Below are 14,308 nucleotides of genomic sequence, written 5' to 3'. Positions count from 1 at the left end.
ATAATTTGCAATTAAACACTGGAGTGATAGATGTGCAGAACATAAATGCGCAAGTAGAGATACTGGGGTGCAAAGGAGCAAAAAATAAAAATAACATGGGGATGAGGTAGTTGGGTGGGCTATTTACAGATGGGCTATGTACAGGTGCAATGATTTGCAAGCTGCTCTGACCGCTGATGCTGAAAGTTAGTAAGGGAGATATGAGTCTCCAGCTAAAGTGATTTTTGCAATTCGTTCCAGTCATTAGCAGCAGAGGACTGGAAGGAAAGGCGGCCAAAGTAGGAGTTGGCTTTGAGGGTGACCAGTGAAATATACCTGCTGGAGCGTGTGCTACGGGTGGGTGCTGCTATGGTGACCAGTGAGCTGAGATAAGTTGGTGCTTTACCTAGCAAAGACTTGTAGATGACCTGGAGACAGTGAGTTTGGCGACGAGTATGAAGCGAGGGCCAGCCAGCGAGCGCATACAGGTCGCAGTGGTGGGTAGTATATGGGGCTTTGGTGACAAAACGGATGGCACTGTGACAGACTGCATCCAATTTGCTAAGTAGAGTGTTGGAGGCTATTTTATAAATGACATCGCCGAAGTCAAGGATCGGTAGGATAATCAGTCTTACGAGAGGGTATGTTTGGCAGCATGAGTGAAGGAGGCTTGGTTGCGAAATAGGAAGCTGATTCTAGATTTAATTTTGGATTGGAGAAGCTTAATGTGAGTCGAGTGTTTACAGTCTAACCAGACACCTAGGTATTTGTAGTTGTCCACATATTCTAGGTCAGAACCGTCCAGAGTAGTGATGCTAGACGGGCGGGCAGGTGCGGGCTGCGATCGGTTGAAGAGCATGCATTTAGTTTTACTTGCATTTAAGAGCAGTTGGAGGCCACGGGAGGAGAGTTGTATGGCATTGAAGCTAATCTGGAGGTTTGTTAAGTGTCCAAAGAAGGGCCAGAAGTATACAGAATGGTGTCGTCTGAGAGGTGGATCAGAGAATCACCAGCAGCAAGAGCGACATCATTGATATTTATAGAGAAAAGAGTCGGCCCGAGAATTGAACCCTGTGGCACTCCCATAGACTGCCAGAGGTCCGGACAACAGGCCCTCCGATTTGACACACTGAACTCTATCTGAGAAGTAGTTGGTGAACCAGGCGAGGCAGTCATTTGAGAAACCAAGGCTGAGTCTGCCGATAAGAATGCAGTGATTGACAGAGTCGAAAGCCTTGGCCAGGTCGATGAATACGGCTGCACAGTTATCTTTTATCGATGGCGGTTATGATATATATCGTTTAGGACCTTGAGCGTGGCTGAGGTGCACCCATGACCAGTTCGGAAACCAGATTGCATAGTGGAGAAGGTATGGTGGGATTCGAAATGGTTGGTGATCTCTTTGTTAACTTGGCTTTCAAAGACCTTGGAAAGGCAGGGTAGCATAGATATACAGTTGAAGTCGGAAGTTTACATACACCTTAGCCAAATACATTTAAACTCAGTTTTTCACAATTCCTGACATTTAATCCTAGTATACATTCCTTGTCTTAGGTCAGTTTGGATCACCACTTTATTTTAACAATGTGAAATGTCAAAATAATAGTAGAGAGAATTATTTATTTAATTTTTTATTTCTTTCATCACATTCTCAGTGGGTCAGAAGTTTACATACACTCAATTAGTATTTGGTAGCATTGCCATTAAATTGTTTAACTTGGGTCAAATGTTTCGGGTAGCCTTCCACAAGCTTCCCACAATAAGTTGGGTGAATTTTGGCCCATTCCTCCTGACAGAGCTGGTGTAACTGAGTCAGGTTTGTAGGCCTCCTTGCTTGCACATGCTTTTTCAGTTTTGCCCACAAATTTTCTATAGAATTGAGGTCAGGGCTTTGTGATGGCCACTCCAATACCTTGACTTTGTTGTCCTTAAGCCATTTTGCAACAACTTTGGAAGTATGCTTGGGGTCACTGTCCATTTTGAAGAACCATTTGCGACCAAGCGTTAACTTCCTGACTGATGTCTTGATGTTGCTTCAATATATCCACATAATTTTCGATCCTCATGATGCTATCTATTTTGTGAAGTGCACCAGTCCCTCCTGCAGCAAACCACCCCCACAAAATGATGCTGCCACCCCCATGCTTCACGGTTGGGATGGTGTTCTTCGGCTTGCAAGCATCCCCCTTTTTCCTCCAAAGATAACGGTCATTATGGCCAAACAGTTCTAATTTTGTTTCATCAGACCAGAGGACATTTCTCCAAAAAGTATGATCTTTGTCCCCATTTGCAGTTGCAAACCGTAGTCTGGCTCTTTTATGGCTGTTTTGGAGCAGAGGCTTCTACCTTGCTGAGCGGCCTTTCAGGTTATGTCGATGTAGGACTCGTTTTACTGTGGACATTGGTACTTTTGTACCTGCTTCCTCCAGCATCCTCACAAGGTCTTTGCTGATATTCTAGGATTGATTTGCACTTTTCGCACCAAAGTATGTTCATCTCTAGGAGACAGAACTCGTCTTCTTCCAGAGCGGTATGACGGCTGCGTGGTCCCATGGAGTTTACACTTGCGTGCTATTGTTTGTACAGATGAACGTGGTACCTTCAGGCATTTGGAAATTGCTCCCAAGGATGAAACAGCCTTGTGGAGGTCAACAATTTTTATTCTGAGGTCTAGGCTGACATCTTTTAATTTTCCCTTGATGTCAAGCAAAGAGGCACTGAGTTTAAAGGTAGGCCTTGAAATGCATCCACAGATACACCTCCAATTGACAAATTATCTCAATTAGCCTATCAGAAGCTTCTAAAGCCATGACATAATTTTCTGTAATTTTCCAAGCTGTTTAAAGGCACAGTCAACTTAGTGTATTTAACCTTCTGACCCACTGGAATTGTGATACAGTGAAGTATAAGTGAAGTAACCTGTCTGTTAACAATTGTTGGAAAAATTACTTGTGTCATGCACAAAGTAGATGTCCTACACGACTTGCCAAAACTATAGTTTAACAAGAAATTTATGGAGTGGTTGAAACACTCGTTTTAATGACTCCAACCTAAGTGTATGTAAACTTCCAACTTCAACTGTAGGTCTGTGACAGTTTGAGTCTAGAGATTCTCCCCCTTTGAAGAGGCTCTCCAATCTTTGGGGATCTCAGACAATACGAAAGAGAGGTTAAACAGGCTAGTAATAGGGGTTGCAACAATTGCGGCGGATTATTTTAGAAATAGAGGGTCCAGATTGTCCAGCCCAGCTGATTTGTAGGGGTCCAGATTTTGCAGCTCTTTCAGAACGTCAGCTATCTGGATTTGGGTGAAGGAGAAATGGGGAGGCTTGGGCAAGTTGCTGTGGGGGGTGCAGAGCTGTTGACCGGGATAGGGGTAGCCAGGTTGGAAGAATGGCCAGCCGTAGAAAAATGCTTATTGAAATTCTCGATTATCGTAGATTTATCAGTGGTGACAGTGTTTCCTAGCCTCAGTGCAGTGGGCAGCTGGGAGGAGGTGCTTTTATTCTCCATGAACTTTACAGTGTCACAGAACTTTTTGGAGTTTGTGCTACAGGATGCACATTTCTGTTTGAAAAAGCTAGCCTTAGCTTTCCTAACTGCCTGTGTATATTGGTTCCTAACTTCCCTGAAAAGTTGCATATCGCGGGGGCTATTCGATGCTAATGCAGAACGCCACAGGATGTTTTTGTGCTGGTCAAGGGCAGTTAACTCTGGGGTGAACCAAGGGCTATATCTGTTCTTAGTTCTACATTTTTTGAATGGGGCATGCTTATTTAAGATGGTGAGGAAAGCACTTTTAAAGAATAACCAGGCATCCTCTACTGACGGAATGAGGTCAATATCCTTCCAGGATACCCGGGCCAGGTCGATTAGAAATGCCTGCTCACTGAAGTATTTTAGGGAGCGTTTCAGTGATGAGGGGTGGTCGTTTGATCGCGGACCCATTATGGATGCAGGCAATGAGGCAGTGATCGCTGAGATCCTGGTTGAAGACAGCAGAGGTGTATTTAGAGGGCAAGTTGGTCAAGATGATATCTATGAGGGTGCCCGTGTTTACGGATTTAGGGTTGTACCTGGTAGGTTCCATGATAATTTGTGTGAGTTTGAGGGCATCTAGCTTAGATTGTAGGATGGCCGGGGTGTTAAGCATATTCCAAACAGTACAAACTCTGAAGATAAATGGGGGCTGATTAATTCACATATGGTGTCCAGGGCACAGCTGGGGGATTTTTAAAAGTAGAAGCTCAAACTGTTTGGGCACAGACCTGGCTAGCATGACAGAACTCTGCAGGCTGTCTCTGCAGTAGATTGCAACTCCACCCCCTTTGGCAGTTCTATCTTGGCGGAAAATGTTGTAGTTGGGGATGGAGATGTCTGAATTTTTGGTGGCCTTCCTAAGCCAGGATTCAGACACGGCTAGGACATCAGGGTTGGCGGAGTGTGCTAAAGCAGTGAAAAAAACTAACTTAGGGAGGAGGCTTCTGATGTTAACATGCATGAAACCAAGGCTTTTACAGTTACAGAAGTAAACAAATGATAGCACCTGGGGAATAGTAGTGGAACTGGGGGCTACAAGGCCTGGGTTAACCTCTACGTCACCAGAGGAACAGAGGAGGAGTAGGATAAGGATACGGCTAAAGGCTTTAAGAACTGGTCGTCTAGTGCGTTGGGGACAGAGAATAAAAGGAGCAGATTTCTGGGTGTGGTAGAATAGATTCAAGGCGTAATGTACAGACAAGGGTATGGTAGAATGTGAGTACAGTGTAGGTAAACCTATGCGTTTGGTGACAATGAGAGAGGTTTCATCTCTGGAGGCATCAGTTAACCTAGGTGAGGTCTCCGCATGTATGTGGGGTGGGAAGAAAGAACTATCTAAGGCATTTTGAGCGGGACTGAGGGCTCTACAGTTACATTTTACAAGATTAGTCAAGACATCAGTAGACAAGACATATTGACAGAGAGAGGCATAAAGAAATCACAGGTGTTGAACAGGAGAGCTGAGACAACAACGGGTAAATGGCGATGAATGGGCAGAGCAGGTCAGTTCGGTACATACAGGACCTGAGTTCAAGGCTGGGGCGGACAGGTAAACCAAATCAGGTACCATGTTATTGAAACAGTCCAGGGGGCATCAGCTGTGTAGCCTATGTATGTGTGTGTGTGTGTGTATGCATATATATGTATATATAAAACATCTCTCACACACACATATCTCAGACGGAAATAAAATGGTCAGACCTCTATTGAGATTTTGTATGTATTAATATTCTACCTCATGGCTAGCCGACCAGGGGAATGCGCGCGCATGCGTTGATATAAAAACGTTTTGATATTAGCATTTCCGGGAAACAGATGAGTCTTTCCGGTTAACGACACATCCCAAGATGGCGGTGCAAATTTCCAAGAAGAGGAAGGTTTGTGCCGATTTATCTTTAGTTTTACAGTTTTGAGTTCACCTAAATAGAAACCATTCTTATAGTTAGGCAGTTAATTTCTGCGGCACATGTCACGTGAGTAGAATTTAAGATATTCGGTAGCTAGTTCTTTAGCATGCTAGCCAGCTCGCGCACATGATCCCATGCTGAAGCGTGCCGAAATATATTCCTAATTGACTAGTGTAGCTAACTAGCGAAAGACTAACTACTTTGCTAACCCACCGTTACCTTTTATATGTGCAGCCTCGATTTCACGCAATCCGCACCTAGATAGTTATTATCCTGGCCAGGCATGTTTCTTATGCAATATTTTCAGTTTTACATAAAACATCAAAATATCACCGCAAGGCTGAAGACTAGGTGCGTTCGAAAAACGGTTAACGTTAGTTAAGCTAGTTAATGTAAATGTTACACCGGATAGAGGTGGGTTCAAGTTTTTTCTAATATTATTGGCATGTTACATGTAAGTTACACTTAAATCTTTACTTTTGTTAGACATGTTAGTGTAACAATGGTTAGTCTACTGATTGTTGCAACAAGTAGCCAGGTTGCCGTCTGTCAAACCAGGTCCTTGTTAATATGGCTAAGTTCCCTGCTGATAACCACGCTCTCCGCCTGTCCTCATATTTTTACAGTTTGTCTCGTATTTTTAGTTTGTCGCTGATGGTATCTTCAAAGCCGAACTGAACGAGTTCCTCACAAGAGAGCTGGCTGAGGATGGCTACTCAGGTGTGGAGGTTCGTGTCACCCCAACTAGAACTGAAATCATCATCCTGGCTACCAGGTGAGACCAAAAACCCAGACATGAAAACCACAGAGGACTACATTGACATTTTAGTCATTTAGCAGACGCTCTTATCCAGAGCGACTTACAGTAGTGAATGCATACATTTCATACATTTTTTTCCCCTTCATACTAGTGACTAGTGATGGCCATCTACTCAAGACTGACCACTTGATTTATGATCTTGAAAGCACGTTCCACTCCAAAATCAAAGTTTGTTGGATATTTTGACCTCAAAAGTAGTCTTGTCAAGATTAATCCATGTTATTGGTTGTGCATGACCAGCAATATGCCTTAACTCAAAATTAATAGTAGATCCAGCAAATCTGGAAATTACATGAAGCAAATCTGTTCCCTTCATTTTGGATTGTGGCGTATTCAGTCATTCTTATTTTTTTAAAGAAGGGATTGCTGTTTGCGGTGAATGCAACAATGTTCCCAATATTTTCAATGCATTTTCTGCAACAGCTGAGTAATGTTGACTTTTCTCAACATATGACCACATATGAGGTCTGAATATCTGACAAACCCTGTTTTTGAGGAGGTTTTGTTTCTGGTAACTACTGCTAAGAGAGACAGTGAGTTGAATCAAACTGATGAGGTGCTAACAGACCACGTTCTTTCTCCAGGACACAGAACGTGCTTGGTGAGAAGGGGCGTCGTATACGTGAGCTGACTGCAGTGGTCCAGAAGAGGTTTGGCTTCCCAGAGGGCAGTGTTGAGGTAAATTACATTTCATATCAGATGTAGGAAAGAGCAGTCTGCAGGATCATTTACAGTGACGCTTGCGCAGTGTTGTTCATTCCCCCCTGCATACAGCAACCTGTTTGAGGGTGGTGAGTGACTAAAGTTTATACACTGCTCAAAAAAATAAAGGGAACACTTAAACAACACAATGTAACTCCAAGTCAATCACACTTATGTGAAATCAAACTGTCCACTTAGGAAGCAACACTGATTGACAAATTTCACATGCTGTTGTGCAAATGGAATAGACAACAGGTGGAAATTATAGGCAATTAGCAAGACACCCCCAATAAAGGAGTGGTTCGGCAGGTGGTGACCACAGACCACTTCTCAGTTCTTATGCTTCCTGGCTGATGTTTTGGTCACTTTTGAATGCTGGCGGTGGTTTTACTCTAGTGGTAGCATGAGACGGAGTCTACAACCCACACAAGTGGCTCAGGTAGTGCAGCTCATTCAGGATGGCACATCAATGCGAGCTGTGGCAAGAAGGTTTGCTGTGTCTGTCAGCGTAGTGTCCAGAGCATGGAGGCGCTACCAGGAGACAGGCCAGTACATCAGGAGATGGGGAGGAGGCCGTAGGAGGGCAACAACCCAGCAGCAGGACCGCTACCTCCGCCTTTGTGCAAGGAGGAGCAGGAGGAGCACTGCCAGAGCCCTGCAAAATGACCTCCAGCAGGCCACAAATGTGCATGTATCTGCTCAAACAGTCAGAAACAGACTCCATGAGGGTGGTATAAGGGCCCGACGTCCACAGGTGGGGGTTGTGCTTACAGCCCAACACCGTGCAGGACGTTTGGCATTTGCCAGAGAACACCAAGATTGGCAAATTCGCCACTGGCGCCCTGTGCTCTTCACAGATGAAGCAGGTTCACACTGAGCACATGTGACAGACGTGACAGAGCTGGAGACGCCGTGGAGAACGTTCTGCTGCCTGCAACATCCTCCAGCATGACCGGTTTGGCGGTGGGTCAGTCATGGTGTGGGGTGGCATCTCTTTGGGGGGCCGCACAGCCCTCCATGTGCTCGCCAGAGGTAGCCTGACTGCCATTAGGTACCGAGATGAGATCCTCAGACCCCTTGTGAGACCATATGCTGGTGCGGTTGGCCCTGGGTTCCTCCTAATGCAAGACAATGCTAGACCTCATGTGGCTGGAGTGTGTCAGCAGTTCCTGCAAGAGGAAGGCAGTGATGCTATGGACTGGCCTGCTCGTTCCCCAGACCTGAATCCAATTGAGCACATCTGGGACATCATGTCTCGCTCCATCCATCAACTCCACGTTGCACCACAGACTGTCCAGGAGTTGGCGGATGCTTTAGTCCAGGTCTGGGAGGAGATCCCTCAGGAGACCATCCGCCACCTCATCAGGAGCATGCCCAGGCGTTGTAGGGAGGTCATACAGGCACGTGGAGGCTACACACACTACTGAGACTCATTTTGACTTGTTTATAAGGACATTACATCAAAGTTGGATCAGCCTGTAGTGTGGTTTTCCACTTTAATTTTGAGTGTGACTCCAAATCCAGACCTCCATGGGTTGATAAATTGGATTTTCATTGATTATTTTTGTGATTTTGTTGTCAGAACATTCAACTATGTAAAGGAAAAAGTATTTAATAAGATTATTTCATTCAGATCTAGGATGTGTTATTTTAGTGTTCCCTTTATATTTTTGAGCAGTATATTTGCTTGTTCCTTGTCAAATACTACCAGCAATTCTACCATTGTTGTCTCATTGTCCCCAAAACATCCTTGTGGGGGGGGGGGGGGGGGTCCTGTACTATGAAAGGTTTGCACCAACCTGTGAGTGTGTTTTATGTAACTTTCCATGTCTGTTTCTCTTGCCATCAGCTGTATGCTGAGAAGGTTGCCACTCGTGGTCTTTGCGCCATTGCCCAGGCAGAGTCTCTGCGCTACAAGCTTCTCGGGGGTCTCGCTGTCCGCAGGTTAGGATCTTTGACTTTTTTAACGCTACCTAGGAATAGTACTTGATTCATTATTGTTTGATTGCTAATATGGAATACAAGTACTCTGAATTTAGAAATGCAACTATATGGCATGTTAAATGTATATGTACTGAAATGTCCATCTTCAAGATGTTTGTGGAGTATGTCAAGTGCAGTGAAAATGGTAAGCTTAGTTTTCAGTTGTGTATTAGAACAACCATTCATTGGAACAACTGACAGCGTACTGTACTCTCTGCCTTCAGTCACAATTGACCTTTACCATGCTAACAAATAATTATCATGAATACGCAAATGAAAAGATAGTGAAGTGATGCAGTGTTACACCTCTTGTGAATAGTTATTCCTTAGTTGGAACTGGAAGATCCTATTGTTAAAGTCAATATTTACACTTCTAAATGGTGGGATGAATAGTGTTTAGGAGCGAAGTTGAAGACACGGGACTTGGAAGATATGTAATTTCTAATTCTGCTCGTTTTTGTGTTGCAGGGCCTGCTATGGTGTCCTACGGTTCATCATGGAGAGCGGGTCCAGGGGTTGCGAGGTGGTGGTCTCTGGAAAGCTCAGGGGCCAGAGGGCCAAGTCAATGAAGTTCGTGGATGGCCTCATGATCCACAGTGGAGACCCCGTTAACTACTACGTCGACACCGCTGTCCGCCACGTGCTCCTCCGTCAAGGTGAGTTCACCCAGGGGTTTTATGCTTGATTCAGAGTATACAGTGCCTTCAGAAAGTATTTATACCCTATTCCACATTTTGTTACTGCCTGATTTCAAAATTGATTAAATATTTTTTTATTCACTTATCTACACATACAGTACCCCATAATGAAAGTTAGAACATGTTTTAGGCACTTTTGCAAATGTATTGAAAATGAAGTGCATAAATGGCTCATTTACATAAGTATTCACACCCCTGAGTCAATACTTCGTAGAAGCATCTTTGGCAGCGATTGCAGATGTGAGTCTTTCTGGGTAAGTCTAAGAGCTTTCCACACCTGGATTGTGCAACATTTAGCCATTTATTCTTTTCAAAAATCTTCAAGATTTATCAAATTAGTTTTTGGTTATTGCTAGATAACCGTTGTCGTAGATTTGCGTCAAACTGTAACTCGGCCACTCAGGAACTCCAGTATAGATATGGCCTTGTTTTAGGTTATTGTCCTGCTGAAGGGTGAATTCCTCTCCCGGTGTCTGGTGAAAAGCACACAACCAGGTGTTCCCCTAGGATCTTGCCTGTGCTTAGATCCATTTAGTTTTTTTTTTATCCTGGGAAAAACGGCGCAGTTTTTATATTTCCAACATACCCATATCATGGTGCAGCCACCGCTATGCTTGAAAATATGGAGAGTGGTACTCAATGTATTGGATTTGCCCCAAAAATAACACTAATGCTCAAAGCGATCTTAAATATATGCTTTTATTTTTAGCCATCTTCCAATAGGTGCCCTTTGCAAGGCATTGGAAAACCTCCCTGGTCTTTGTTTGAATTTGTTTGAAATTCACTGCTCGACTGAGGAACGTTACAGATAATTGTATGTGTGGTGTACAGAGATGCGATAGTCACTCAAATGTGGTTAAACACTATTGCACAGTGAGTCCGTGGAACTTATTTTGTGACTATTTTTCAATTTAGGCTTGATACTGAACACATCTCAGCTTTTCAATTTTAATTAATTTGTAAAAGTTTGAACATAATTATGGGTACTGTGTGTAGGCTCAATTGAATCCATTTTAAATTCAGGCTGTGGAAAAATCAAGGGGTGTGAATAGTTTCTGAAGGCACTATAGGCCCAAGCTGTCTTCACTGGCCTCTTTACTCATCCACCATGTTTACTAGAACTGTGCTGTAATGGACAATGTGGCTATATCCCAATGATCTTATTCATCCCAAAGTGTACACTTGTTCACTTCCTTTTCACTGATTTCAAAGGAAATGGCTGGTATAAGAAATATGGTTGAAATTCCCAGTAGCCCATGCCTCCATCATTCCAATGTTTTTAGATTTGTGGGAAGTAGTGAACGAGTGTACACTTCAGGACAACGGCGATATTACAGGAAAGCACAAAGTGAGAATAAATGATCCAAGCTAGCTCTGAGTGGTTCGGGTCTGCCCTGTGGTGTGCATCAAGCATTAGTGATGGGCCAGACCATGACCAAGAGGACGTGTTATGCAACAGGATCAAAATAATAAGTGATGAAATGGTGACTAATACTTGGGGTGCAATCTGTTCCGCCTATCCAAAGGTGTGCTGGGGATTAAGGTGAAGATCATGCTTCCCTGGGATCCCAGCGGTAAGATTGGCCCCAAGAAGCCTCTTCCTGACCACGTAAGCATCGTGGAGCCCAAGGACGAGCAGGTCCCCTCAACGCCCATCTCTGAGCAGAAGGGAGCCAAGCCAGAGGCCGCTGTTGTCGCACCTGCCACACCCGTCCCAACAGCATAACCATGAGGGACCCCAAGCCAGCGTCTCACATTTTCAATGTAAGACGGGTTTAGTGAAGTGTTAAAGGCAGGATAAGTTACAGCGCTGATTTGACTTTCCCCCTGCACACAAACTCTTTTTTCCTACTATCCCTGTCTGCATCACACTGCTGGCAGGGACGCTTGGCATCATAACACACGTTACCCATTGACATACTAATATATACATTTTGTTTACATTGAAATCTGCGATTGCTACATCAAATTTTTATTATCATGTATACCCATTAGGGTTGTCCCCGACCAAAAAATACAAGTTATCTTGGTTGACGGAGAGTATGTTCTTTCGACCCTCTCCTGCGGCTATGCTCCTGAAGGTCCTGTTAATAGGCTACACTAGGCGTCAGCAGACTTCTCCATCTGGAGTGCCAATTTATCTTAGCATTTCTACCGATCTGCGTGCCAGTTAGGATTTATTTAATTTATATCTTTGGATCTGTCATTGTCATGTGGTTATTCCAAATGATCTAAATCTTAAAGTAACTTGCCATTGCCAACTATAAAAATAACCTACATAAAGCTGAGAAATTAAAAACATTGCAGCCTGCAGGGAGAAAAAAAAAATCCAGATTTACATTGTGTAAAATATTCTGGACTCCTGTTTCCTGCACCAGTGAGCTCGGTACAGACTGCTGTAGGCTTTTTGTGCAGGGGATAAGAAGTAATCAGTTATCTTATGACATTTCCAGTGGATCAGAGCATTACACTTTAACCTTTCATGTCAAGTGGCTATCGAAAGGGAGAGAGACAGAATTACTTGTGAAATACATTGAGGAACTATTGTCATTCTCAGTGGATTCTAAAAAAAAATACTTTGTTTACTTGCTGTTTTGAGGTGAACATTTTTTGGGAGGAGAAACTCTACAGCTGGTGAGTTAAGACAATCAGAAATACTGTCAAAACGGGCCCAAATGGGCACATTTACAGGCCGACATTTGAGCACAGGCCAAGTAGCCTAGACCTACTTCTATATGCGTAATTTGGGGTCTTGTACCATTTTTTTATTTGTTCTACTTGCGACTTCGACTAAAGAAAGGCTGTTGATCAAACAAGATATTGACCAAACAATAGCCCTAATACCCATTGTTTCTTTAAGAATAACAAAAATGCCCCTTGAGCTTAGTTAAACTGTCATACCCCATCAGAGCCCAAAATATAAGCTTGTTTTACTTCATTGTTTGTAAACAATGTTTGCATTTATCCTCAAATCATTTAAAACAAATGTTTTGATATCATGTATGGTTAGTCCTTGCATCCATATGTCTATGAATTTTAGGGATTGCATTTCTCCTGCCCATCCCTCAGCTGTCTACCGAAACAATGGTGGGATACCACTTTGTTTGAACTGCAGAATGTCTTTTTAAAGAGTCTTAGAAGGGTTTAAAGCAAGAGTAGGCAACTAGATTCAGGAGTGATTTGGTCAGGCGGCCGGAACATAATTAATAATTTGTACACTGCACATTGACCACAACTAAGCCCAATAAGAGATTGTATTTAAACAATTTCATACCTTGATTATATCGATGTGTATTTTACAATTTAGCCTGTTTTTTTTCACTGAACTTTCGGGGGCCAGCGGGCCGCCTGTTGCTGACCCTTAAAGGTGGCGAAATGTCAATGATGTCCCTTTCTGTTCTTTTACAGGTCATCATGAGTCGAGGAAATTCTCCAAATACATTTAAGTGTTTGTCGAGAAACAAATAAAATATTTGAAAATGTTTTGTCTTAGTAATTATTTGACCAAATTCCCTTACTATTAATGTTTTGAGCCTTTGCCTTTTAAAATCCTTTTCAAAGTAACTTACCTTGATACACACCCCAAATGTTACAAGTAGCCCAGTACCCTGCCCTGAACTTAAGTCCCTGTTACTAAGCGGCTGTTACCTGGTACTCAACTCTGCACTTTAGACAGCTGCCCTATACATAGTCATTGAACAGTCACTGGTCACTTTAATGTTTACATACTATTTTACCCATTTCATGTGTATATACTGTATTCCATTCAAGGCTCATCCTATTAAACTACTGCAGCACACCTTTTCTATTCATACTGTCCATGTCTAGACACCGTCATACAAATACATTAAGTTCGGAATCAGTCCCTTTCCATATTTCCACATTTTGTTACATTACCGCCTTATTCTAAAAGAGATTCAATAAAAAAAACTTAGTCTACACACAATACCCCATAATGATGAAGCAAAAACATTTTTGAATTTTATGCAAATGTATTAAACTGAGACCCTATTTACATAAGTATTCAGACACTTTGCTATGAGACTTAACTGAGCTCAGGCACATCCTGTTTTGCGCTGATTGTCAACAATCGAGCAAAACAGAAAATGGGTAAAATAGTATGTAAACATTAAAGTGACCAGTGGTTTATTTTAGTTTAAAGAAGCAATGAAGAAAATATAGCCTTATTTCAGAAGAACAGAATAGCATATTCTGAATTGTCCTTATATTGGGCCCTGATCTGACATTCTGATTGGTGGGCCCTGTGAAATCCATAAGTTAGGGCCTAATAAATATATTTATCTTTACTGATTTCCTTCTATGAACTGTAACTTAGTAAAATCTTTTAAATTGTTGCACAGACTTCACTCATTCACAATTTGACAAGAACTTGACAATATTCTGCGCGTCCATAAGGCTAGGGGAAGCTAAGCTTTTCGTAAATTGAATTATATAGCCTAAATAGTCGACTCCTGTCTATATACAAATAAATAAAATAATTCAAAATAGGCTACTAAAGCATGACAGAGGATAAATAGCTTGTTTTAAATCTTAATGCCTACAGTCGGAAGGAAAGGCAGTGTGGCAATTTGGGCAGATTATTGTGGAGTTACGACTTAATGTGAGGCCAAATTTCGGCATATCGCAATATTTCTAAATTCAATCGAAAAACAGTTTGCA

At 42.7% G+C, this 14,308-nt stretch overlaps 1 protein-coding gene across 1 annotated transcript; it reads left to right on the top strand.

The window, feature by feature from the left end:
* The first annotated feature begins 5,316 nt into the window (after positions 1–5,316).
* LOC115154121 (40S ribosomal protein S3) lies at positions 5,317–13,110 on the top strand. The gene is made up of 7 exons (XM_029700024.1): positions 5,317–5,395; positions 6,070–6,200; positions 6,830–6,923; positions 8,797–8,891; positions 9,399–9,586; positions 11,155–11,392; positions 13,037–13,110. Exons 1-6 carry the CDS (start codon positions 5,366–5,368, stop codon positions 11,352–11,354), a joined length of 738 nt encoding a protein of 245 aa, XP_029555884.1. The 5' UTR covers positions 5,317–5,365; the 3' UTR covers positions 11,355–11,392; positions 13,037–13,110.
* Positions 13,111–14,308: the final 1,198 nt, after the last annotated feature.

Source organism: Salmo trutta, chromosome 19 (genome assembly GCF_901001165.1).
Source record: "Salmo trutta chromosome 19, fSalTru1.1, whole genome shotgun sequence".
Classification (NCBI taxonomy): domain Eukaryota; kingdom Metazoa; phylum Chordata; class Actinopteri; order Salmoniformes; family Salmonidae; genus Salmo; species Salmo trutta.
Note: the sequence above shows the minus strand (reverse complement) of the source record. Positions and strands in the feature narration are given on the sequence as shown.